The sequence below is a fragment of the Trachurus trachurus genome, assembly GCF_905171665.1.
Source record: "Trachurus trachurus genome assembly, chromosome: 19".
Classification (NCBI taxonomy): Eukaryota; Metazoa; Chordata; class Actinopteri; order Carangiformes; family Carangidae; genus Trachurus; species Trachurus trachurus.
Window position 1 is genome coordinate 20,652,379 of NC_139913.1, and position 27,678 is coordinate 20,680,056.

Here is a 27,678-nt window from a genome sequence, read left to right on the forward strand (position 1 = left end):
AATGTATTGCGTGTATGTATGTTTCTCTATTGCTGTTCATTTTTCAAACTACTGGAGACATACAGCTTAAAGCACATTTCTGAACACATACAATCATACCGTATGATCAAATGATAAAATATAGAGAATTTAATACAAATGTGACATTTGGTATCTTTCCGTAACCAATCTGTCCTACCAAGCCAATGTAAACATTACACTACATAAAGTATTTAAGATTTGGAAAGGCTAAAAAGTTTAATATCCTTCAACGAAAAACCTCCCACAGAGCACTGTAACCTGCAAAACATACGCTCTACTGTAAGTCTATTTCCACGTTTATGATAACATACGCACGCTCACTCAAACTATTGCACTAAACCTCATAAGCAACTCTAAATCCTTCTGCAACAAATATCAAGAGAATTAGTCCAATTCTGACAAATGAAATGCAACTCGACATTAGGCTCAACAGAGGAACACTGAGTTTGTACAAAAATGCTCTACAATGAGGCTGGTCATTTGCACTGAAACATTAACGCTCAGCCCTTCACGAGAAGACTCCCACCACCAACCACCGCGTGGACACGGCACCTCTGAGGCTGCGAGTGTTGAATCGTCCTCCGACCTTTGACCTGCGGCTCTGGCACTGTGCTGGTGAGCTCTTGTGACATTCAGAAGACCCAGCTGACGGGCACCCACTGCTGCTCCATCAACAGTTTCTCCAGTGCCAACCTTAGACTCCGGAAAGCCGCCTCCAGGCCGTCGTTTACGATGCACAGGTCAAAGTAATGTCCGTAGGCTCTTTTAATGCGCTCGCTCTCGTCCACCGTCCTCTTTAGTTCAGAGTCCTGTCAGGAGCATGAGGAAGGGAGGGGAAGGACAGTGAGATGATCGGGTGGAAATTAATGTAACGAGCAGGCAATTACCTGAATTAAAGAACAGAGTAAACAGAAACTGAAATCAAATTAGTTTCAGTAAATTAAACACAGGCGAGGTTTCCTGTGAAGAATTTAAATGTAGCTATTTCAGAATAAACCAACCATCAATCCATCCATCCACTTATTTCCCCTTGAACTGTGTCAAACCCAGCTGACATACCCGCGACAGGTTGACAGACCCTAGGTAATTTAAAGCGATAGTTCAACATTTTGGCAAATTGGCCCATTGCCATAATCCCTATAGTTTTAGTAGTAGGTTCATTACCTTTAATTGACGGTGCAAGCTATTTTTAGAACGGCGGAACAGAGCCGCGAGCTGCTTAGAGCTACACTACGGAGGCTCATCCCACTCTCATGAAACTAAATGACTACAAATTTGTGACATTGTAACAGTTCCAGGACTTTTGTAAATAGTTCACTGTGGTCTGCACATAAGTTTCATTTAATGGCTCTTTGAACAGATTAAACAAGTAAGATGTATCATGCTAATTAAATAGTGCTTCTGTCTTTGGTAACTTTGAACAGAGCCAGACTGGTCCCACCTGTTTCCAGTCTTCTACACTCAGCTGACCAGCTGCTACCTGTGGCTTCATGTTTACTCTCCACACATTGAGAGTTTTGAGGAGAGATACCGATTCTGTATTTTTCCCCAGTGTTGAGCTATTGCTTTCAGAGAACACACACTCACCGTTAACTGTTTTGTGACCACTCCTGACTCGATCGCTGACCGATTCAGGGCTTTGAGAACCTCAAAGTCTGGAGCTTCGATGAACACAACATAGGGCAGGAACTCTGACGTCCGCAGGACCTTAAGAGCCTTCGTAAAAAACAAAACAAAACAGGAAATAGGTGATTACAATCACTGCATCACTGCACAGCAAGTAATGAGAATAGTTGAAACACAGACGTAATTATAAAGCTGAGAAAGTGATTAAAATGCAACTGAAGGGTTTTCATCGAACAAATTTATCAAGCTAATGTGTATAAATACAATTAGCTGAGTGTTTCAAGCTGATCATTAAGATCCTATTTGATAAATAGTGATGATGTGCTTTGCCTGAAAATACTTCAAAGCAAAAAAAAACTGGACATACAGTATTTGGTTTGAATATACATTTAATACATTTTATTCCTCATGGTGAACAGGTGAAGAAGAAACAAGAGACAAATTGTGTGTGTGTGTGTGTGTGTGTGTGTGTGTGTGTGTGTGTGTGTGTGTGTGTGTGTGTGTGTGTGTGTGTGTGTGTGTGTGTGTGTGTGTGTGTGTGTGTGTGTGTGTGTGTGTGTGTGTGTGTCCTCTACCTGGGGGTTGACATCCAGGATGCAGATCTTTCCTGTTTCTATCACCTCGTGTATGGAGTTGATTTTTGTCCCATACAGGTTCCCGTCATATTCTCCATGCTCCAGGAAACGGCCATTTTTAATGTCACACTCCATTTCACTGCGGGTCATGAACGAGTACATCTGGCCATCCCTCTCATCCACCTTTGGTTTTCTGGAGGTGACTGAGGGATAAAGATAAAGACAGAGATGGGTCCGTATCTAATTCCACAGTATAGCATAACAGGATAAAGTTCTGTAATTTGAATTTTTTTTTTTTAAATAGCTGCAAATATCTCAATTGATTAAAAATCCATTTCAATTTGAGCAGTGTTACACTAGAAAGACATTTACTAATGAAACTATCAGAGGAAATTACAGCATTACAGCAGGTCACAGTGTGCGACAAAGTCAACAAGTACTGCAACAACAACAAAAAAATAGCACTGCATGATCCTGAATGATGGATGGATTCTCTCTGTGGTTTAGCGTTGTGATGAATGGCTGCACTCACAGGGGATGGTGGTGCCATACCGCTGCGGATCCGACACCAGCAGCTTGTTCTTCAGACTGCGACGGCCGACTCCCTGAGCGCCAATCAGAACCAGCGTCTTCCTCCTGAAGGGCGGGACCTTGGCAACCTCTTCGTAGATCCGCAACTCGTGACGGTCGAATTCTAGCAGGAAAACGGCAACACAGAGATGAACATAATAAAGTGCAATGCCCCTCTGTCCAGTTGAGTTAAGCTCATACAGACTGTGATGTTATAAATGTTTATACCTGCATTCTTGGTGGTCAAATACATCATCTTTTTTTTCTTCTTGCCTCCCATCCCTGCACACAGAGGACCTGAGACAGACAGCAAGAGATAACACAATAAAACCCCTGACCCTGACGCCTGCCTCTGTCATTCTCTTCATCAAAGTCCCTGTTAAAATGATACACACTGGGTCGTAAGCGTTACAGACGGTACCACTAGATGGCACTGTGTAGCAACACTGATCTGCATGTGCAGCCACTCTGCTGCCAGAGAACACCTGTGACTAGGCGATCTGCTGACCGTCTGTTCTCTGTGGCACGTTATTATTATCTCTCATAACACGAAGATGTGTACAGAATCAGATTTGAGCTCGGTTGTTAATTATCAGGATGAAATTCAACACATCTATCTGTGGCAAGCAACAAATGTGACTGTGCACCTTAAAGCTGAACTGCTAATTTTGAAATATCTTCCTCATTGCATAATTTAAATCAATCATCTTCCATCACCAACATCCAAAAGTGTTCTGTTCAAATGTTTTACTCAAGCCAAACTCTTTTATAAAATGTGAAACACGTGCGAGCAGACAGATGTGTCCTTCCCAGCTCCAAGGGCAGTACCGTTGGGCTGTCATCTTCCTCTCCTCCACAAGTGAAGGGCACGCGGCTGGCTGTGACTCACCACCTGTTTTGTTGCCGCTGAGGACACAGTTGGGGAGGAAAAGAGCCTCTATTCAATCCACATCTCATAAGAGCTGATTATCGATCAGGTTTTGTATTTACGGCCCGCCTTATCACCGCTCCTCAATCAAAGCTGTTTCTCGGGGAGGGAGGGAGGGAGGGAGGGAGGGAGGGCTGTTGTTTGTGAATGTCAGGCCCTGCAGCTTAATAAGCAGCAGATTGGATCGGGCTGCCTGAGTCACGCCGATGCTCATTACAAGTTCTCCAGTGCTCACTGACAGAGTAACAGACTGGAGAGGTGAGAGGAGGATGAGCGGCCGGCGCCAGATGAAATGCTTGTATGATATGGAGAGGAACAGATGCTGTCTTTGTTGCTAGTATGTTTGTGCAGTGAGGACTCTGTGTCGAATCTGCATAATGAGAAGTGCCTCTCTGCTCTGCTGCGTGCCGCTGAGAGGTGTACCTGTGGTAGCCAGCTCTAGATCTCTCTTCACAAATGCTTTCCTCTTCTCTTCAAGGAGCTGGCTTGGGATTAGACCTGCACTGCCTCCCTCTATGTGACAGGCCTATGTAGGGAACAGACACGCACACACAGAAGAAGAAAAAACGATCATGTTCACAAAGACAGAAATATACAGAACGTCTTATTAAAGGGATAGTTCACCCAAAGTTGAAATTTCACTCATTATCTACTCACCCTCATGTCGACTAAGGGCTGGGAGAAGTTTCAGAGTTATCCGTGGCTTCTCTGAGTTACAGGGGGTCTCGGCGTAGCAGTGCATGTCCATATAACGGTTGCAAATGGATACCAACTGTCTTCGTAACAAAAAGACACACCAAAAAACATCCAAATACCTCCATGCTGCTCGTATGTAATGTCTGTCTTGTATTGAAGCCCAGAAATGCGAAATTTTCCCGAAAAAAATTAAATAAGTCTATATTTCAAACTTGTTTGTAGCGGAAGCTTCTCAAAGCTCCTCTTCCCGGTTCGTCAAATTTGGACGAACCAGGGTCTGTCCTCTTTCCAGTTTGTCCAAATTTGACGAACCGGGAAGAAGAGCTTCGAGAAGCTTCCGCTACAAAACAAGCTTGAAATATAGACTTATTTAATTTTTTTCGGGACAATTTTGCATTTCGGGGCTGCGATACAAGAGGGACATTACATACGAGCAGCATGGAGGTATTTGGATGTTTTTTGGTGTGTCTTTTTGTTACGAAGACAGTTGGTATCCATTTGCAACCGTTATATGGACATGCACTGCTACGCCGAGACCCCCTGTAACTCAGAGAAGCCACGGAGGACTCTGAAACTTCTGCCAGCCCTTAGTCGACATGAGTTTGAAATTTCAATTTTGGGTGAACTATCCCTTTAACATCCTGCTGAAGAGGCTGGGGGCTGAGCTGACCTGCCACCAGTTGAGGTCCTCCTGGTTGAAGATCTGCAGGATGTCTCCACTGCTGAAGCTGAGCCCCGCCTCCTTACAGGGAATCAGGTTGTCGTGAGACGGGTCGTAGTCAAAGTGACACTTCACGAAAGCCTGAAGGGATTAAAAGAAGGAGTCGTTACAAGTTAGACTAAATAATGCGCATTTAATGGAAATAAATGGCTCTAACATGCTGCAGTTGTGTCCAGTACTTCTGCTGTGGTCTGTGAGGCCTGTGCTAGATGGATTGGGTGAGTAAGTGTCCATCACTATGAAACAGCCTTGCCCACTTAAAGCCAACTCCATCTCTCACTCGCTCACTTTTCCCGACATTTCAAGGCTTCAGGATTCAGCTCATAAACCAAAACCCTGAATCCCAACCCCCAACTGACAGGACAAGGAGTCTGAGAGACAGACGGAGAGAGAGAGAGAGAGAGAGAGAGAGAGAGAGAGAGAGAGAGAGAGGTAGAGGGATAGACAGAGAGGAGAGACACAGAAATGAAGAGAGAGGGCGCCAAAATCTGTCGCCATGGCAACCATCCCCTCCCCCCCTTTGCACTTGACGCCTTTTCTAGTACTGAACCGATGCATGAACATAAAAACGCCTGCCAGCCCTTACTGTATTTTTTTCCCTTATGTGTGTGTGTCTTTGTCCCCTCTAAGGACGGGACAGACAGACAAGACGCACACAGTCATAGTCTCCATCGGCCAATGGGAGCTGTCAGTTGAGTCTAGCTCCTGTGCGACGGCCAGGCTCCAGGCGTGACACACAAGACAGCTGGAATACATTCAGAGGGAACTTTTGGGAACCACTCTAATCATCACAACTCCTCACACCGAACTACATCCACCTACACAGCTCTCCCCGGTGTGAGCGCCTCCTAAACCGCTCTTTAATATCTCTGACAGACAGCCCCTATTTAAGTGTTAAAGTTGGTACTCTGATACCTGGAGCTGATCGTACAAAGAAAAAGAAATCCAAACACTTTAACAGTCTGGTTTTTACAAAGTAAAAGTCTAAAGACGACATACTGTAGAAATCTCTTCCTACAGAAAGTCTGCGCCTTTTGAATTACACCGAGAAGCAACGGCTGAGAAGAGACTCTTTTCAGTGAACAGCCCAAAGAAAAGAGGAGGGTGTTAACTTTTCTTACATGAAGGCAATCTCAAAGTGTTTCTGCAAGATTGGCTGCTGCCCTCAGTTTCTGCAGGTCTAACCATACAGTAAGAGTGGGAAAAAAACAGCTGGAGGTGGGAGTTAACAACAGCTACACTACTGTCAAACACAATCATCCAAGCTCCAGTTTTGATAGTTTACATACTTTTTTTTCTTTAATTCTAAGGATTATGCTGCTTCTCTACAGGCTCTAATCTCGTAGGCAAAAGAGAAACATAACAGCAGCAGCACGAGCAGCTCCATGCGACTGTACTTAAGCATGGTGTTGCTCTAAGCTAAACGCCAATGCTAGACTTGTCATGGCAATCTACCCGTGAGTTGTTGGGGGCATTTCATTCAGAAGCACAAATGTCATCTTTGCGCTGGAGGAAAAGTCAGGGGATCGTCCTAGTGAGAAGGACACATCCTCTGGGCACCATGGATATCTGTACCACACTTCACAGGGATGCAGCCCACAGTGGTGGAGATATTTCAACATGGATAAAGCTGTGGGCTGACACTGCTGCTGTGACTCCGACTTGAATTCTTATCCAGTGGAAAACCTCATTTTTCAGCCCCTGGAAATTTGAGGGTGAAATTTTTCTTACACCAACAGATAAATACGCTTCACAAAACATGTATAGACGACGCTAATAATCCTAGCACACAAATCCTGTCTGTATCATTTTTTTTTGTAGAATATGTTCTAGTATATTTTGGTCTGCTGTAAGGAATGCATTCACCACGGCTTCTTCAAGTTCGCCTGCTCCTCTTCTCTTTGGCTGAGGCCGATCAGTCACAGATCCTCGTGCCCAACACTTCTGGGGCTGTATATACATCCTCTGATGCGCTCCATCCTGCCATCCTGTTGGCAGTGCATCACATCACCAGGCGAGATAACCCTTCTATTTCCCCTCACTGTAAACTGGGTCACATTTTAACTGTGACTTGCCTCCTCTGGCTTTTACAAAGCTAGTGTTCATTAGTTAGCGTAGAGCTACAGCACGACAGCCAGAACACCAACTATTTCAGCTGTTAAAAAAGCAAAGCGCTGAGTAATCGCCTACAGACATAAAATGCAGCTAATTTGCTGTTGTGAACTTTAAGGCCATGGGCGAAGGGACTAAATCAAAAAAGATCAGGACTCCAGTGTCAGGGACTGTCTGAAGGATCACTGTTTCTTATTCATGGATGCCTCCATATTTGATCCATTATGCATATGCAGAAAATGACTCCGCTTTTGGATAAGTGACAAAACTGAAATGCAGGTATTATAGGCGAATAGCCAATGTCATCTTCAAAGTTCTGCTGTAGAGTTAGATAAATAAGTTTTGGCACAGGTATGCAAGGTTAAAACACTGCAGGGAAGATGCCAGCAAGGATAGTGCGAGGTACTTACAGACTGATGAAAATGTCAGCATCTTTTCAAACTAATCACAACCTTTTGTCCAATATTTATTTAAAAAAAAAAAGTGTAGCTCAAACATCTATTCAGCTTTGAAAGACAAACAAAGGAAAACTGATATACAGTGTGCGTGCATTGTCATGAACAGATTTAACACGTTTAATTCTCTCGGGGCCTTGCACAGAAGTGATGGGGAGATGAAGTGCGAGACAGACAGTGACAGGTATGACACCGGCAGGCAGTGATTACATACTCTAATCAATCAACTCATTAAAATGTGTATAAATAACATACAGCAGTCACGGCTGGTGAGCAGGTTCATTCAAAACTCGTCACTAAACAACTGCATTTTCTTACATTGTTGTCTGCTTTATTGCAATGTTGTTAATCTAATCTAATTTATTTGATTTTGCGATACATTTTGTACATTTTATGTATTTTGGCATGTGTTTATTATCTTAAATCTTTCCTTTATTGTCCACAATGTGGAAATTTGTCTTTGGCTTCACCACATAAAACCACATGAAATCACACAATAACACACATTAAATAAATAACATGTCATTCAATACAGAAAATAAGAGTGAAAAAGTAAGAGTAAAAGAGTAAGAGTGAAAAAATAAGAGTAAAAGAGTAAAAAAGGTGATGTACATGGCTCTAAAATGTCCTGGAATGCGTTTATGAATCTAATATTGTAATTGCATTCGGTATGAATGATTTCTTATAAATATTTTTGGTTGTTTTGGCAGCTCTATAGCCCCTTCCTGAGGGGAGTTTTTGAGTTTTTGTCTTTGAAAAAAGCTGCATGAAAGACAGCAAGCTGTGTAAATGCGCAGACTGGCGTTTGATGTGTGTATCCTCACTGACCTGTCGAGGTGTGTGTGGCTCCTGGTAGCTGGGCAGGATCTTCAGCACCACGCTACCGCTGGCGTCCTTCAGCATCTCTTGAAGGACTTTGGGGTCGTTGCCCACCTCCTTGCCGTTCACCTCCTTGATGATGTCACCCACGTGGAGCAGACCCTGCTGGTCGATCATGCCGCCGTGGAGGATCCGGGCTATCACCAGCTCGCCACTCTCCACTCGAAACGTCACTCCCTTCGCACAAGACAGAGAGGAAATATAATAAACATCTAGCTCACTGGAACTAATCCATAGGTGTTTAAATACCTCAGACTGTTATTGTCTTAAAGGGATAGTTCAACATTTTTGGCAAATTGGCCCATTGCTGTAATCCTTATGGTTTCCGGAGTGGGTTCGTTACCTTTAATTGTCGGTGCAAGCTATTTTTAGAACGGCGGAGCAGAGCCGTGAGCTGCTCAGAGCTACGCTACGGAGGCTAATGGGATTTCTTGTTTTCCCTCATCAAACTCATCAAATACACAATCCAACAACTCCAAAACACTCTGGTGGACAAGTTGTGACCTGCACATTCACCACACTATGAGATAATAACACAACGTTACGAGACAGAGTTGTTTTTAAGGTAAATTCAGGCGAAACCACTGATACGCATTCCCGTCTGGAGAAGTTTTTCGGCAAGCAGTCTCTGCATTTGCCTTGAAAACAACTCCGTCTCGTAACGTTCCGTTATTATCTCATAGCGTGGTGAATGTGCTTTGAATGTGTTTGCTTGCTTGACAGGTGTCATGGTTGTTATGACCAGTTGGTATTGTTGTTCCTTTTTTGTCACATCTAGACTCCATTTGTGCTCCTTCACCTTTCAAAATTTTGATTTTGTGGCATGACATAGTGACAGCTTACCTCAAGTTGTGTATCTAATGACCCTTCAGAAACTCCACAGACATGAGGCAGAGAGTTTGAGGGTAGAAAGTGAGACAATAGAGCCAGCATGCCAACCTACTGCAGATAAATCACCTTTACTCTGTGCTACAGAGCAGTATAAATCTGACTTACCTCTCTTTTAAATAATGCTACAAAATGATCTAATCTTACTGAGTGCATGTGCCTCTCCCAGGGTACAAATCATACCGTTTATTGTGGGTTTAACAGTTTATAGGAGAAGCTTTATCCTACTTGAATGATTACAGCGTGCAGTTCTCTCCACTGAGCAGACTTACCAGGTGCTCGCCAGACACCTTGCGGATCCCCACCATCCTGACTGCGTCCGGGGGCACTGGCTGGTTGTTCAGAGCCGCGTCCATGAAGGAGCAGGGGCTGGGAGGGGGGGTCTCATAGTTTTTGGATGCCACAGAATCGTGAGTTTCCAGGAGAGACTGCGAGCGGAACGACATTCAATAAAGACACTGATAACGACGATGACGAAGATGCTATGGTTCACACATCGGCTGAGATTGCTTGTGTGTGTGTCTGTGTGTGTGTGTGCAGAGCTATTGTCAATACAGAAGCTACTGTAGCTCCAAATCAATTAAATCCATGCTTGCACAACATGCATCATTAAGCATGAACGTCACTTTGAAAAGTAATTAAAGGTTTATCCTCGGTGACAGTTAATTAAAGCTACAGTTTGTTGCTGGATCAGATAGGACCTGCTTTCCCAACCTGGAAGTGGGGCTCCTTCAGGATGCGGACCAGCTCGTCAGCCGCCGAGCTCCTCTGCAGTAGCGGGCCGAGCTCTTTGAGGATGTCCTGGACCAGCTCCACGTTGTTCTCCCTCACAGCCTCCAGCTTGGGTTCCTCAAATCGCTCATGGGCCTGGGATGTAACGAACAGAAAACAGATGTTGCTTAAAAATGCGTCTCCCATTACAAATTCCAGGATGAAGTGAACAGTACACGATAGCGTTCTCTCTCGCTTTGCGGGATATAAACGCCACTGTCTGTCTCTGAAAAGGACTTCACTCCTGTGCACCTTTTTCAGCGAGCAGTTAGTGCACCTAGCTGAGATGTAATGAAATGTTTTCTGACTTCTGCAGGTCTGTTTGTTTTGATTTGCTCACACAGTTAAAGGGCACAGCAGAAAATGACAAGACCACCAACAAGAAACCAGGCTCCTGTTGCGAACACAGCCTGCACTCATAAATCCTGGCCGAAAAATACAAAAAAAAACAAGAAGACTGAGCAAAAACTGGAGTCAAATCTTTCGCCCCTTAGGTTTTTCGGTGTGCTCTGTGAAGCATCAATATTTCAGGGAACATTAATTTTTTGTTGCTGCCAAGGATGGAGAAGTCTCTGCTTATTGGCCACAGCCTCCACACCTCTGGCAGAGATATGCAATGAACAAATGAATCATTTCCTGTCACAGACCTGGGTTTTTGCTTTCTGTTTTTTTATGTAATCTTAAAAAAACTATATGTATATATTTGGAGATTTCTATGCAATTAAGAAAAGGTCAACAGGTTTTCCAAACCACTACCATATGAAATAATTTACAGTAGTGTATCTATCTGCAACTGCACAGCGAGGGATTGTGTATTTGGATTTGAAGAGCCACATTGTCAGACGATCCCACAGAGGATTTGTCTGGTGGGATTCACTACTACTCTGGCAGCCATGATGTTTGTTTGTTGAAGAAGAGAGGAAGAACCCCTGCCGATGACACACACACACACACACACACACACACATACACACAAATAGATACGCAGCAGATATTCACAAATGGCTGCATGTACACACATATCCTTATATGTACTTCACACTGCACACAGTGGGACACAAGCACAGCACACACACACTGTGAGCAGTTATTTGCACATGATAAAACACTCGCGCGGGGAGCTCTACTCTTCAGCCCTGTTAAGAGATACAGCAGCACCACTCTGCACATTTGGTGTTTTGGCTGAATTCTGTGTAACCTGATGGAGCGAGCTGCTGGTGTCTGGCCTCTGGGCAAACTGCCAGCATGGACACTTCACTATATGATTACACTGCTTTCAGAAACATGGACATGGCCCACAGAATTTCCAACACATCTTTGTTTTGACACCGCTTAGAATTTGTTGGTTACCAGTATATCTGATTACCAACTGTGTAAAATGAGCATGTTTTGCATGAACCAGTTTTGCATTAGATAGTATGTCTGTAAGCAGCAGTCAGGTTGTTGATAATAGTTACCATTAATGTAATTCAGTATTGACAATTTTAGGTTTTCAAAACTCCCTGTCCATTGTGATACTAATCTTCCTCCATCTAGCTAGACATTGAACTATAAAGTCTAATGAGCATGGCTGCTCTCAAAGAAAAAATTGAATGACAGAGCAGTGTTAGAATTATGTTTTCCTCCTCTTTCAGATATTCTGATGAATTATTCTGGTTTAAGAGGCAAGCCCTCTCTTCATTGCAAAAATGTAACATAGCCAATGTGATTACAAGAAACTAACTCAGTGACTTGTTTTTTCATTAACGTTGCTGCCACTTGCCGTCAAAAGCGCCTAATAAAGTTTATGAATTATTTACCCTGAAACTATGCAACTTTTGAAAAACAAAATACCACATTCTTCATCTATTTTTTATTTGTTAGTGTTGCTGATTTAATTTTAAATAAATAAAACATTCTGGGTTGTTGATGGTAAAAACTGCAATTCTACTCAAACCAGAAAATATAAAGTTCAAGAGGGGAAGACTTCTTAATACTTCCTGAGGTAACTATAAACACAAAACTTGAACTCTTCAGCAATAAAATGCGTTCCTACTCAAATCAATACACGCATGGGTTTTGCTGCTACAGCGGACCTGATCTAGTGTGACCTAGGTTTAAGTCGATATTGCTGTGTAACTGACATTCACAGAGTGAGGTCACTTCACTTTTTAATCGTCTCTACTTGAGTTACTGGCACACAACAATGGAACATGAGCCATTATCTTTGAATCGCTACTTGTTGCCATGGTTAGAAATCCACAGAGACAAAGTTAAAACCGTCTCCTTTGTACAGTTTCCTTTAAAGCATCACTCAGTGGCATCTCTGCCTTGGTTTAAGTGTCACTCTATAAATCTGGACTTCCTTTTTTCTCTCTTTGACTCAGACTATTGGTCCACGGTGAGCTCTCATTGGGTCCAGTTGTTTGTGCGTGGTCTCATTCTGCAGCCATTTCAGACCCGACCTCTCCCATCTGCCCGTCTTCCCTGCCAGCAGTGTCACCTGTCCTGCTCCACTTCCCCCTGCTCACCTGCTCACATGTTCTCCACTCCCTCATAAGCTCCCTAGTACTTATATACAGTATGCGTCCATTGCACTTCCTTTGCTGTCAGATAGTCTGTCTCCAGTGCTCCCGTTTCTGAGAACCATGAAAACATTAGATAAGATGCTCTGCAGAATGTAAACACAGATCTCTGTTTCCTGCACTTTCAGCTAAATGTCAGTAGCTGGCAGGAAATGGGAGGATAATTGTCAAGACTTGACCGTGTGACACACAATACCTAACCTGTTTTGTGTAATCACTCCAATTTATTGTTTTGGAAGTCAAATGGCACTACTTTTCCAAGATTTTAGAGTCTCATTTGCAGTCTGAATAGGGAAAATTTGATGGTGCACTAGGGTCAAAAGCACAAGCGTACATAGCTGTCCTACATGCAACAACGGTCTTGAACGCTCAGTTAGATAGAGCCAATCACTGTGACTGTGCCACATTCATGACAGAAAATAACAGAGCACTGCAGAAGCCTTTTTGCATGATGATAGCTCCTGTTATCAGTCTCTGCTCATTGTGGCCCCAATCATCATTGAGATTCATTAAAGAATTGCAGGTTGTGCTGATTGCATCATTCTCTAGTAAGTGTGGTGCAATCAGTGAAATTCACTAAAGTCCCCAGGCCATGTGCACACATGCATGGACCCTTAGTGGGTCCCTGTATGTCTCCGTTTCCTCTCTCGGTACAATAAATGATAGCTGGTTAAGTGTTTATACATCCACCAGGGGTCAAGTGAAATTGTGTCATCTTGTGCAACCCTTTCATATCACAATCCGACAGTGAAGTTGCTTCTCTCACAGCTTGCATCAGCACATTAATGTTTTATGAGAATGCTCATCAATATACTGGTACCACCATCAACCCCCTCAGACGCAGGCTACAGCACAAACAAACACCAGTGTCACGCTCTTGCACGCTAGCACGCACACATGCATATGCAGTTTTCTGCAGAAGAATCTGTCAGTTCTGTTTGAAAAGCAAACAAAGAGGGAGAAATAGAGAGAAATAAACATGGAAAAGAGCAGGGGAGGCTCTGTTTTCAGCCTTATGGGAGGCTTTGACGCAGTAGTGCCTATTGTTCCCTGTGGATAGTCCATCTTCAAATTTCCTGAACAGCTCTGCGTTTGAATTACTGAACAATCCTGCGTTCTACCTCCGGCTCCGTCTGAGTCTGAGGAGAAGCCCACAGACCAATGCATCTCTCTGGACAGAGAAGCCTCACAGCTACAGGCAGCTTCCGCATCACTGCAACTCAGCTAACACACACACACACAAAACTTTATTTAAAGCTTGCAGTTGAACAGTAGATCTATTGAAGGGACAAACCAAAACAATACAAAGAAAACACAACTCAGACAGAAGCAAACAAGAAGGCTGTCAGAGAGATTATAATAAAAGGACCTCTCAATGATGTTGGATTTCATGCAGCCTTAGTCCTTATTGATAGGGAGTGACGTGACACCACGCAAAGATAGGTCGACAAATTTTTCAATTCCATCTCATGTATTGAGCTGGGTCAGAGGGAGTCTTTCTATTTGCATAATAGACTTCAAACAGCCCATCCAACTGTCCAGGCTTGAATGAATGATTCTGGCATATAGAAGTTTGGCAAGCCACCTTTATCTGATTTAATATTCACAAAGAATCTGACTATGCAATGTAAAAAGATAAATGCGGCTCTCCATACTAATGACTGTTGTCAGCATAAAGAAAAAGGCAGAGAACGACTTTCACTACATGACATGAATTGTATTTGAACTTTTTCTCCCTTGCACACTTTTGCAGTGCACAGCAGTGTACCTTCTCCATCTCTTCCCGTTGCATTTTTAAAAGGCATGTGAAACTGTGGTCTTGACGGGAAAGTGAGGGGGAAAGACTTCAACAGGAGAGAAGGAACATGAGATGTGGTAGGATGAGACTCTGAAAGGACTCCATGCTGCTGTTAAGCTCTTTCCCTCCTCTCCCTTCACTTCAAAAAGCTGCACTCTGTAACAACGACATCACTCTCCTCCATGTAAATATCAAGAACTAGTTGGGATTGGTTTCATAAAAGGGACTTTACATGCAGAGAAGTGAGGAATTTTATTTTAATGCCTGCTACTACTCTGAGAGGGATCTTTTGAAGTGGTTCTAGGAAGTCTCGTAAAGTCTTCAGTGGGGGAAAAACCTGGACCATCTTAGCACTGATAATTGAAGTTATTCTGCAAAGAAATCTGATCCAGCAATTTGTTGTGTTTCCTGTTGAATGGCTGAAAATTGAAAAGTCCAGTCAAAGTCCAGGCACAAGCTTTACTAATGAAGTTGTGGTGAGCTGAGTTCATTTCACTGACTTACTGTAAATCAGCTGTAAGAATATTCAGTGACTACACTGGTGTCAGTTTCATATGTTTTGGACGAAGTTCTTAGGCTCAGTCCAAACAATAAAATATGCCAAGTCATCAGTTATCTTGGATAAAGTTATAGAGAACATTTTCATCCAGCCTGGATGCTTCAATCCAAAGTCTGGGCAACTGTTCCACTCAATTCTGTAGAAATGCAACACTAGTTTATAAAAATGGGTCTCATTCACTGTTACAGATATGCAGGCAATAAGTAACAAAAACCACCACAGATGTAAGTAGTATGGCTTCCAGATTGCTGCACATGCATTAATGGTGTGGATTTGAGTATTGCTAGTCTGAACTACATAGTGCAGATGTTTCTACATAACCTTGTTCACCATGTTGCTTTGTAAACCTCACAACTGAGACTGTTGTCATGTTGTTACATTGTTTAAATTATTGATTAACTGCATCTTTACTTACTAACTTGCACTTCTGTAATTTTTTAAAGTCAAATTTCCCCCAAGAGCTTGTTTCACATCTACATGAGTAATATTATTACTGTATATTCTGTCTAATAGTGTAAATCCATGATATCCACAATTAATACCAACAATGAGTGGAAAATAAAAACTCTATAAAACTCTTCTGTGGCATGATTCACAGGAACACTCATAAACTATGAAGAATGTGAGTTGCTTCATGAATTGAATAAAGAAGTAAAGTAAATGTAAAATCTATTGACTGCCATTCACTTCTGTATTCTCCACTGATCATAATAACTGATACTCCACCTTTACTTGTCAGCTTGACAAGCTTGGAAGAGATAACCGTGCAGATCATTGACTGTTATTTCTATCTTTTGCTCTGATCGGCACAAATATTGTATTACCTTGTTATAATGACTGACAGGAGGGAAGCAGTGGAAACATTAGGAATTCAATAAATACAGAGAAGCCTGTGTTGTATTGTTCTTCTTGATATTTCTATACGCAAAACACAGAACTGAAATAATATACTTCAGTGTTTGTATCAAATGAGAACCCTGTCAGGGGAGAGCGCTCAACAAACGACCCATTCAGCCTGTGTTATTGGTGAGTTCACCAAGTCACAAGCACCAGCAGCGATTACTTGAGCCACAGGTGGGTATTATGTGGGTTTATGTTCATACAACAACATCAGCAGCTCTCTGTTATTAGTAAAAATAAATGTGCTCATCCTCATCTACCCTGTGTGCTTCCGTAACAAATGGGAGAGATGTGGAGGTGAGCGTCGTTACGTGGCAGGGGAGCCGCTGTTTGCCTCTTTACATCTGGGTTTTCATCTGATTTCCGCTGCCTGTGTAGCATGACACCCAGTGAAAATGAAATACCAGATGCTTCTTTCATTTGCATTTTTCGACTTATGAGAAAACAATGAAGCAAGACCATTAAAATGGTAATGTGATTGCACTTGATGAATTTAATCTGTCTTTTTTTCTTTTTGGATAATTTAAAATTTAAATGTAATAACAGCTGTGAATTTTAAGTTTCCACTTTGGAGTATTATTTTAATAAATCTTCCCATAATGCATGCAAAACTCTATGAAAATATTATGAGTTGTTCCACATTACACGTCACTGTTAAATCTTAATGTTAAGGCTTACATACAAAATGCAAGACTGCAGTGCCAATTCAAAAACACTTTTAAACCGTAAACTTGCATGCATCCAACACCCTTAATGTTGGAGTGTATAAATTAACATTCAAATGAATATAACTAGCCTGTGTTGTTTCCATCTAATTGTAATCTATTTACATTAAATTGGACATATCAACCATTAGTCTGTTCATCCCTGACCAAAGTCCAATTAAATGTGTTTGGTGTCCTATATTAAACACATGCACGCACGCGCACACACACACACACAATTACCTCATCATACATTTAATAGTGTATAAAGTTGTTCTCACCACTGGGCTCTCCATGATGCCTTTGAGGAAGATGAGGTCCAGGTCATTGGCAGTTGTAGAGCTTGTGCTGTCACTCAGTGTGTCCAGGGCCTGATGCATGGCTACACACACACACACAAGGAAGGCACAAGAGAAAGAACAGAGTTTATTTCACTCCTCTACCTTCCTTATTCCACCGTTACCCATGGGAAATAGACTGAATAGATCACCTGAAACAAAGAGAGAGTGAGCCAGGGAGAGTGAGAGAGGGAGCACATTTACAGTAGTTCACACTATATGGCTGAACCAGAGGAGGCTGGAGGGAGAAGTCAGCAGCAGGGGGCGGGATGGGAGGGGGCGGGGGGCTGCCTCACATCTTTTCCCAAGCAATTTCACCTCTGTCAGTCACCCTCCTCTAAAGTCTGTCAGAGGCGACACTATCTCTCTCCTACAACTCCCAACTTCCTCTCTCTCCCTCCTACGCACACGTTCATGCACACAAACACACTCTCAACAACAAGTTGCAGAGAGAAAGAGAGAGAGAAAAAACATTCTTACCATTTTATGTGTGACTTTTTTGGTTAATCAATTTGTGTGCTTTTACCAAAGTACACTTCAGAGGCTGGCTGAGACTAGATGATGCAATTTGTTTGTTTCTGCCTCTGGTTCGTGCAGCAATCTTGATGATGATGAGCACAAAAAGGAAAGACATGCACACACTTAAGATGTCATATCAAAGTTTTAAATCACAGACATGACTCCAGAGATGATCTATAAATTAGCAGATGAAAGGTGAGGTCAACAATTCAACAGAGGTCAGGGGAGGTTCAGTCAAGCTTCAAAGCATCTCCAATGTGGCACATTATTAAGGTAGTACCTAACCAAACAGACTGACGTCACCCACCAGCAGGCAATAATTACAGCAGATGTGACTGGCAGAAGAGTGGGCATTTTTACTCACAGGGAACATTTGTCTGTTGTAATTTATTCAACAGACGCCGAGGCTTTTGTTTCCAAAGCTAAAAATACAACACTGGCTTTTACTCTTCACAATGTAAGCAGACTGGTGGTGGTCCACCGCATTTCCTGCATGACCCACTTCATAGGTCTAATGCCCTTATATGGGCATAAAGGCGCTTTAAGAGGTGATTGGTCCAATAAAAGGGCTGCCGGCTAATTTTCTAAGAAGCCCCAAATGCTTTCCAAAGACTAATTTTAACCTTGTTTTAAAAATGTAGCAGCTTCTCGAAGGACAATGACGTATAGCCTAATCTGGATACACAGTAGCCATTTTTTAAAACATTTATTAAAACCGATAAAATGGAGGGGCAACTCAGAGCTATATAAAAAAAATTGTAGATGGTGGTATGACAGCTCAGGTGAGTAAATAAAAACCAGAAAATAATTAACTAGCTTTCTGAATTTTCTGAGGTTTAATTGTTGCATCAGTAGCGTGCCACCGTTATTTCTTCTGTTAATGGTAGGCTATATGGTATTGACTTCTAATGTAGTGAGGAATGTTAAAATCCCAACATATCCTTCTACTTTAAAGCATTATCTAAAACTATGGGCTCATACTGCACTGTACTAAGTGCACAACACTACATGCAAAATTTACAAGCATTTCTGTGCTCTCACCCTGGAGTGAGATAAGTGAGCTAGCAGCTAGTATATTTACATATGAACCCCACATGCACTATTAGAGTAAAAATGAGATTAATGGATGGGTCCAGGTACATTAAGATGTAGGATGTAAACTGAGCAGTGAACATGTTTACCATGACTAAGCTAACATGCTGTTGCAAGTAGCCTACAGTGTTTACCACATTCACAATCTTGGTTTATATGCTAACATCAGCTAACTAGCACTAGATGGGAGCTCTATGTTATTAGTTTTTTCAGGTTCACAAACCGAAGTACTGAGATAATTAAAATGATCACCAGATGATGGTGCTGCTGCAGGGAAAGCTAAGGAGTCACTAATTTGATTACAATTCTACAGATTTTAGTGTCAACTCCTCCTGACCCAACACAAGACATGTCAACGGGAATGTCTACCTGCTGGTCAGACAATCACCACAGTCAATGGGATTCGTCCTCCAGGGACTATGATTGTCTGTCCTACCATACAGTCTATAGCCTGTACAAAAGTACATGGCCAAACCACTCAAACACATACAGGCTACTGAGATATTTTAGTCTGAACCAATGAATCTGAATCTAAATACATTTCCATGATCCACAGAATATCGCTGACAGAGAGAGTACATTTCTCCTGTGAAAAAGGGGGTGTGCAATTTGGCATAATGAATAACTCTTTCAGAGTACCATGATTTTATTCAGTGGTTTCACTGATGCACTGCCTGAAGCTGCACTGTTGATTTTACACAATGAAATTACTTTGTGGACTCAAATACTAACAACAACTCCCAATGAGATGGTTCTTACAATCATCCCTTTTTATTATCCCAGAATCACTTTTTCAAGTTGTTATGCTACAGGCGGGTATGCTCTATATTTAAACAATATACATTTCTGATGGTAGGCCTAGTTCAGGTCTGTCAAGAACTTGGCAGATTTATGTTTCTATTGCTCAGAGAGCTGTGGGAGGATTTTTTGTCAAGATGCTTAAATAGCAATGATGAGGTAATAGATATTTTGAGAATGGGTAAAGAACTATTTCTGGTCTGCTGTGGTGTTCTACAAGTATTTCTACATGTGTGCTTACAGTAAAGCCACTAGGAGTCATCATCTTGGCTTTGACACAGGGGAAGATGACCTTGATGACTGCGCAGTCCATCCGCTCTCTCTGAATAATTTCAAAGTAAATTGAATAAATAATTGCACAAGTCTTCCGCAGTGAAGTCCTGTTTTTCTTCTGTTTTTTTTCTGTAGCAGCAGCTCTGCTCCATCCGGACTGTGGCCAGATTTGAGCCTGGCACTGAATATCAGACCAGCCGGCTCGGCTTACAGGTCCTGCATAATTCTGTTTAATCACAACAACTGTATGCCGGTGTTGTTGCCACACAGGCACTTCTCCTGATGTCAACCTGTGTCTGTTTCCCCGTGAGAAGAGTTAGATTTTTTTTCTCTCTCTTTCTGTTGGTCTCTCCTGGTTATTTTCAATGTTGTGCTCTTCTTTGGATTCTTCTATGCCCATGAAGTCCAAATATATTCACATATGTCACAGATCATTTTCTCTTCTCTCTTGAGACACCTTTCACAGCCTGGCCCAGTGGCCCTACAATCCTTCTGAAATTGAGTAGCAAGAATGTTGAACAAAAATGTAAGGAGAAAGAAAGGTGCTTGACTTGTTGCCTGATATATATATATTTTTTTAAATTTTTTTTATTAATCTATGAGAAATAAAGAGAAGGTGTGAAAATAACCAGAGAATGATACCAGTTTTTCCAGAGCTGAGTTTGCCTGGGGTCGTTCTATTATTCATAGAGATTATTAAAAATCCAACTTGTCCTCTTTCTCTGGTCTTTCTTCTCTGCCTTTCCTCTAGCCAAATAGGGTTGTTTCCCTAATTTTCCTTGGCTTTCGTCAAAGCAAAGACAACAAAGAACTCACTGGTCAAAACACACAGGAGGAAGTCTGGATGCCAGGCAAATATATGGTATTTATTCAAACTTCAACTTTCTTTTGAAAATAACTTCCTGCTTAGCATTCAGGTGGAGTGCTCCATCTTGTATACTGCTGCTGTCACAGCCATCCTCTCTTGCATAAAGCTGCATAAACTTCCAATAAAGCAGCGCAGCCAGAACCAAACTGCTTTTTTTATATCACTAACAGCATTTATCTTTCTACTGCTCATCTCAAATCAGCTCCAAAGTTGCATGTAGACATTAGCGTAATAATATACCCCCCCCTTTTTCTTTTTTGTCATCCCCTCACCTTTACAGATGAGAACTCAGGTGGAAGTCATTTCTCGCTTCAGTGAATCTAAATTCCCCATGCTATACACTGTAACTTGATACCATTAGAGAACTCCATTTAGCAGGTGAGCGCTTAAGAGCACAAAAAAAGGAAAAGGTGTGTAGCCCTGACTGAGTCTGCAACGTGTACATCATGTACTCGACAGAAGTTACTCTTCCAAGAATGTTGTTACATCTTAAGCTCTTATCATATCTGAATACATCTTATTTTTTACAGAATTTAGCCAGTGGATAGAAGCAGAAATATGAGTCCCAAGAGTCTAAGTGGGTGCTTACAAAAGTTAACAACTATGAACACATATATTTAAGGAGGCCAATAAACATGGTGATGATTCATTTAGTTTTAATACCACTTTAAGAGTGGAAAACTACTTTGTCAGCAATGTGGTCCAGGTAACATTTATTACAATAACATTCAGTGGTGGCCATCTGCATCACCCCTCAACAAATATTACCCCAACAACAGCTCCTCTGCCAGGGTGACAGCAGAGGACATGTAATCACAAGGAAACCAAATTAAAGGTGCTTCTGTCTGTTAAAGTCTCATCTGAGCACCCGTTCACCTCCAAGGAGAGTTACAATTAAACTCAATGTCATGGAGGCAGCCAAACAATCTGGGCTGTTATTGTTTGTGGTTAGAGCGCAGCGGGGGGAACATCAACCTCTTAGCCAGCACTTAGTGAAGGTTGTTCTGTTGCTATGGAGCGGCGGTTTGGGAAATAGAGAGACGACAGAGGAGGGGAGGGGCGAGGGGGTGAGGGAGGGTGGAAAATGGTGAAAGAGACGTGGGAGATGTGCAGTTGTGTCGCTCCGTCTCCATGATGCTGAATCCTCAAGGGATCTCATCCACAGAGGAGTAGCTACAGCGTGCAGCAGCTGACTCGAGTCTCTCCAGTTTCCGGCTCTCAAAGCACAGCGCAGCAGGACACCCACTGAAATTTACTGAGAGGCACAGTCAGCAACAGGTAATGGGCAGACCCCGTAGCAGCAGCAGCAGCACAGTGTTGTTAGTTAGTTAGTTATTCCTAAATTAAAATGCCCAATTCCCCAATTCATACTCAGATAATCACTGCTGAAACTTCATTTTAACTTTAGCAGAACTTTTTGCAGCTCTTCTTAATCATCTCAGGATTGAGGGAGTGTAGGAAACAACTTTTTTTTTTTATCGATTAACGATTCTCAAGCACAAAACAAACCGATACAAAAGTATCGTTAAGAATGAATGCATTGGGGTGGCGTTTAGCTCACTTGGTAGAGCTGCCGCCCCATGTTGAGGCTACAGTCCTCACTGAATCCCACATCGGACAGCCCTTTCCTGCATGTCTTTCCCCCTCTCTGCCTCTCCATTTCCTGTCTCTCTCTTGACTGTGCTATCAATTAAAGGCAATAAATAGCCCAAAAAAATACTTGAAAAAAAAGAAAGAATTAATGCATTCATAAATATTACAGAACAACAATAAGTCTTTGCTTCTAACTATAACCTTGTGTGTGTTAGCTTGGTAACTGATGAATCATCGTTCTTCCTAAAAGGCTGTTTGTCCTGTGTGTGTTTGTGTGTGTGTGTAGTGCTGCTAATGCACAGATGAAGGAGAACAAATGGTTATGCCGTTTTAAAAGGGTGCAGACACTTTACATTGATGTTATTTTTGCATCCTGCCGCTGCGCCTCAATTCTTGTGGAAGTCTGCCTCCACTCTAAATATACATGAGCTACAGACACAGTTTGACCCTCGTTAAATAATATTTTATTGAAGTTTGTCACCTCTTCTTAAATGAACAATTATAAACTACAGCTTTCAAAAATGTGGATGAGTAGATAGACACTTCTGTTATGTTCTATAGAGGAAAGACGATGTGACAATACATCCCTTGATGTACAACTAGAGCACAGCATGTTTCATTGGAGCAATGTCAGAAAAATGAATGAATAGTAACATAAAACGTCAACTTGACTGTCATCATCACACAACTCTCTGATTATCTTAAAGCTGAACTAAATCTCTCAACTGATCGAGGGAAGCTATCTAATTAATCAAAAGTGTCTGATCTTGTTTCTACTACAAAACATATTTCAGTCTAAAAAAGAAAACATTGTAAAGCCAGAAATACACTTCACAAGGACGTCCGCAAACACATGATGACGTGCAACAGGGCACTTTGAATAGATAAGGTCAATGTTAAGCTTTACTGCGCGTAGAGTAACTCTGCTGTCGAACCACCTGCTTTATCCTGAGAAAACACAAACACTGATGTGAGCATTCGCTTCTTCCTCTCCTCTCATTTTCTCATTCTTTGTTGGAAACACTGCTGAAAGTCACTGCAGCCTTATTTCCCTGTCACTCCATTAAAAATGGGAGAAAAGTGCATAATGAGGATTGACACAGAATCTCAAATTGCCAAAGCCATGTCTGTATAATAAAATAAAATACTCACAGACATTATTTAATACTTTAGGGTTTCTCTTAGATGTGATTCTGCCCCCTGCTCTCCAGGAAAATATAATTACCAGCAATCCCTCAGGCAGTGAACAATGAGGAGCGGAGCTGAGGTATATTGGTATATTGTACTGGATTTGATAACTCGTGCCTTAGGTGTATGATTAATTTATCCTTATGGTTTGAGGTTCTTTTTTTTCTGCCTTAACGCTCTGGCAGAGTGCAATCAGACAACAACAGCGAGCACACAGACAACACAACTGCTCCAGCCCAAATGTGAAACACTGCTCCGGACCACGAGTGCTCAGCTCAGCATAATTAAGTCAACATCCTCCTCGAGGAGCCGCACTGAAAAGCCGAGTTGGCTCATGACAAGTTAAGAGTGTGTTGTGTGAAATGTGTGTGGGCACAAGCCATTGTGTAATGTCGCTTTGGTGGTCAGTGTGTGTTTGTGCCTGTGTGTGTAAAACAAGTGACAAACTACAGGCCTGCGCACAGGTGTTTTTCCACTTGTGGCTAATTAGGCCTCCGCTAACTCCGCTAACATCGAAGTGTTGGCACGGGGAGTGATGAACGTGTCACTTTCTGGGTTACACAGTGCAACAAAGACAACAGAAAAAACAAGGGAAATGTCAGTCAACTTCAGTGCGCACACGTCCACACGGTCCACGGACAGGACATCTACAGTAACCAGCCAAGATAAATGAAATCACCGTGGGTGGAGCGTGAGTGTGCAGGGCTAAGTAGGATTGCCACAGTAGTGGGTGTTACCGATGTTAGACAGAGCTTCAGGCGCACACTGACAAAATAACTTGTCCAGCGCTCATTGTATCAGCAGCAGCGAGCCATGTTTACCAAATGAAAAAGTGTTAAGTCAGACGACACAATCATAAACTCCGCACGTCTGCTCCGTGCAGCGGCAGCAGCAGAGCACAGTCGCATCACAGAGCAGAGGAGTATTATATTGCATGAGGAGAGGAGAGTTTCAGAAACAAGAAATTGGTGAAAGGTTTATACCCGCTGCCGTAAGGACAGCCAGTGTTATCCCACATGTTTTCTCTCACACACGTGGTCTAGTTGTCAGGATGTGGTTAGGTTTCAGAGGGGGGGCAGGATACAATAAACAGTTGTGTTTATTGACTGAAGACATGCTGACATGACACTGAATGTTAATGATGGCTGAGTTCCATTTAGCAGCTTCGGGGACCTGGTTTTTTGTCACACTGCCATCAGCACTTGTGCACATAACAGACCATTTGTTAATGTGAGTAGTGACACATATTTTACATGTTGTGTCATCTCAGACTTCCTTCATCTATAAGTGAAGTGAAATGCCATTTCCTACAATCACATCAACCCATCCATCTAACCAGGAACAAACTACTTTTACTTACGACTTTTTTATGATGTTGGTATAAAAAAAGAAATTCTACTGAAATCTCTGCATTATTAAAGCCCTGACTCTACGATCATGTTCTGAATTCTTGATGAAGATTTGATGATTAATAATAAATAATGCTGTTTCTCTGTTTTTACAATGGAGTGTCTGTCTTTTCTCTTCTTATTCTTAATTGACGATCAACACTGACTTACTCTTGACTGTAAATAAAAGCAGATTATTTTCTTTTTCTAACTGAGAAAGAGGCAAAAAATAAGGGCCACAGGCCGTTTGTAGAGCCTAACTGCTGGGAGTGTAGGTCTATGCACAGTTGATTACTTATAATAATAACTTTATTCCTATAGCACTTATCGAAATTAAAATTACAAAGTGCTTCACATTTAAAACAATAATAAACAAATAGAACAATAACAATTTAAAAAGAGAACAATAAAATCAGCAGCAAATACAATACAATCAAGTTACAGTAGGAAAAGGGAAGGCCAATTGATAAAAGTGGATTTAAAAGAAGATACTGTCTTTACTTAATTAGTTTTATGAGACAGGTTGTTTCTATACCTACACCAGTTGAAATGTATGTCTTATAGTTTTAAATTCTACAAAAAGTTAAATGTGTAGTGGGAACTTTTGGAAGTTTTTTATTACTATCTACAAAATCAATAAAAAAACAAAGCAATGTAGCAGTCATTTTCCTGGGAATTAAACTGAGCAATAGGTGGAAGTTTATTTTTTGATAAAGTTAATAGTGCTCATAATTCATGCTGTAGTTTTTTTTTCAGTTTCACAAGAACAACATACATTATATCCTGCTTCTTTCTACTGCAGCACTGTGCCTGACTCTGTCCCAGGAAAGGCCACATTTCTGGGGGGAAACACTAACAACCTCTCTCTCTCTCTCGGGAGGCCAATCAGCAGGACGAGGGACTTTTAAAGCTGCCATTTAAACTACCCCATCGCCATGGTGACGCCTGCTGCAAGGCGTGCGGCACGTATGGATGCGAGCATGCGGCATCGCCCCATTAGTTGGCTGAAGGTCAACTCTGGAGACAACACTTGTGATATTTGTTGACATTTTGCAAATGGACATCAACTCCCATTACACATTACCTCACACGGCCACAGAGCCGGAGCACGAGATCAGTTCAAGTGAAGTTTCCAAGGAAATTAACATGAGTGAGTTTATCGACCGAACCGGTTGTCAGGAGGCCAACATTTTGACTTTGACCGTACATCTGTTATCCATGCAGCAGTTAATGAAAGAGCAAACACGGATCGTGAGTGTGTGATATTGATGAAATAATTGCCAGTGTCACCGCGTTATCGAATACCCTCAGCCAGAACAGAATTAAATTGTCCCATTCTCTTGAAACCCAGCGATTATCTTTGACAGGCTAATCCTACCAACACACTGTACTCAATGATCCATCATCTGTGTTTGAACACTGCTTCATTAGTCTAGTGGGCACACAGAATATTCCTCTGATAGCATGGGGGTTCGATGGGATGAGACTTTATGTATTGTTCGGCGTAGAGTGCAGTGTGTGTGTGTGTGTGTTTGTGAAAAGTGAGGGAGAATTATTTGAAGGTTGTGAGTCTGACACTTCCAAGCGTGCTGTCTCTGATCAGAACACTGCTGCATATGAATGACCCCCTACTTACTCACCATGAATGTACAATTCTCTGGAAGTCTCTCTTTATCCTTCTGTCTGTCTTTTACACACACAGACACACATATGCACTCTGAACTGATAGACAGGATGCAAAAGCTTTGACAGAAAATGTGATTCATTATGGCTGTCACTGCTCCCTTGTCAAGCTACATTACAGAGCAGAGGATATCTTGCAACACGTTATACTGTGTGACACGCAAGAGACTTGGCAATGTTGCCATGATGCCTCTAAACTTGACTAATTAAACAGGGCACCATCAAACAGCTGCTTTAAATCCTCCTACAATCCAAAACGGTTCCTTTTTTCTTTTTTTTAAGTGTGTGTGTTTAACCGGGCAGCCAACTGACAGGTCAAAGCACTCCTGTGATACGCAAATACCAGCACATAAATAGATATGGACATACACTCACACCATATTAGTGTGTAGTATGCAACTCTATGCAATATTAATGAGCTCCATCAATTATGAATTGGATGTATGGTACTTCCCACTCCATGCTGTGAGAGCAAAACATTCTTTGTGCATTATCATTCAGTGCAACAAATACACACTGGCTTTTACTTGCTCTTTCACTGACTTGCTACGTTTTTTGTTTTTTTTTTGCTTCCTGTGTTTAGCTCAAAGTGCATTCCTCTGTGATTCCCTCTTGCTCTCAATTTGACCACCAGGCTTCACATTGTGGATTAAATGGAAAGAAACAAATGGCATGACTTGACTGTTTGTAACATCCTTTAGTGACTATTTTGAAGCACCTTGCTTGCCTTTTTTTTTTTATATCTGCTTTCCTGTATTTGTAGCATGCATGCTGCCTCAGATTCCTGTACATCCCATGCTGCCCTGGGTCCTAATCTGTCTCTGCCCATTGTCATCACACTCTGGAGGTTTGAACCAGCACATCAGGAGCAGGTGCAATGCAAATTCAGAACGCACCAGCTAGCCCCCTGAACCGCCAACACGTGCATTTGAAGTGATTCTACCACAGATATCAGCTTCTGTCTACTATATCTGCCCTAACCTGGAAGCCTAACCCTAACCTAAACATACAGCATCAGAACTCTATCTGTTGCCCCCCCCCCCCCCCCCCCCCCCAGCAGGCAGGGACCTGTGTTCTTACCTTCTCCCCCCAGCTTGATGTCCAGGCCCTCCAGGGAGTTGGCTGAGTCCCCCTCCTCCAGGGAGAGCCTTCCAAACAGGCTGCCAGCCAT

At 42.1% G+C, this 27,678-nt stretch overlaps 1 protein-coding gene across 1 annotated transcript; it reads right to left on the reverse strand.

Moving 5' to 3' along the window:
• Positions 1-565: 565 nt before the first annotated feature.
• Positions 566-27,678, reverse strand: mpp2b (MAGUK p55 scaffold protein 2b; the record flags this gene model as incomplete). The annotated part of the gene is made up of 12 exons (XM_083993687.1): positions 566-830; positions 1,609-1,737; positions 2,223-2,425; positions 2,755-2,916; positions 3,021-3,089; positions 4,144-4,246; positions 5,087-5,218; positions 8,533-8,760; positions 9,744-9,899; positions 10,186-10,338; positions 17,049-17,149; positions 27,588-27,678. 12 exons carry the CDS (start codon positions 27,676-27,678, stop codon positions 654-656), a joined length of 1,704 nt encoding a protein of 567 aa, XP_083849813.1. The 3' UTR covers positions 566-653.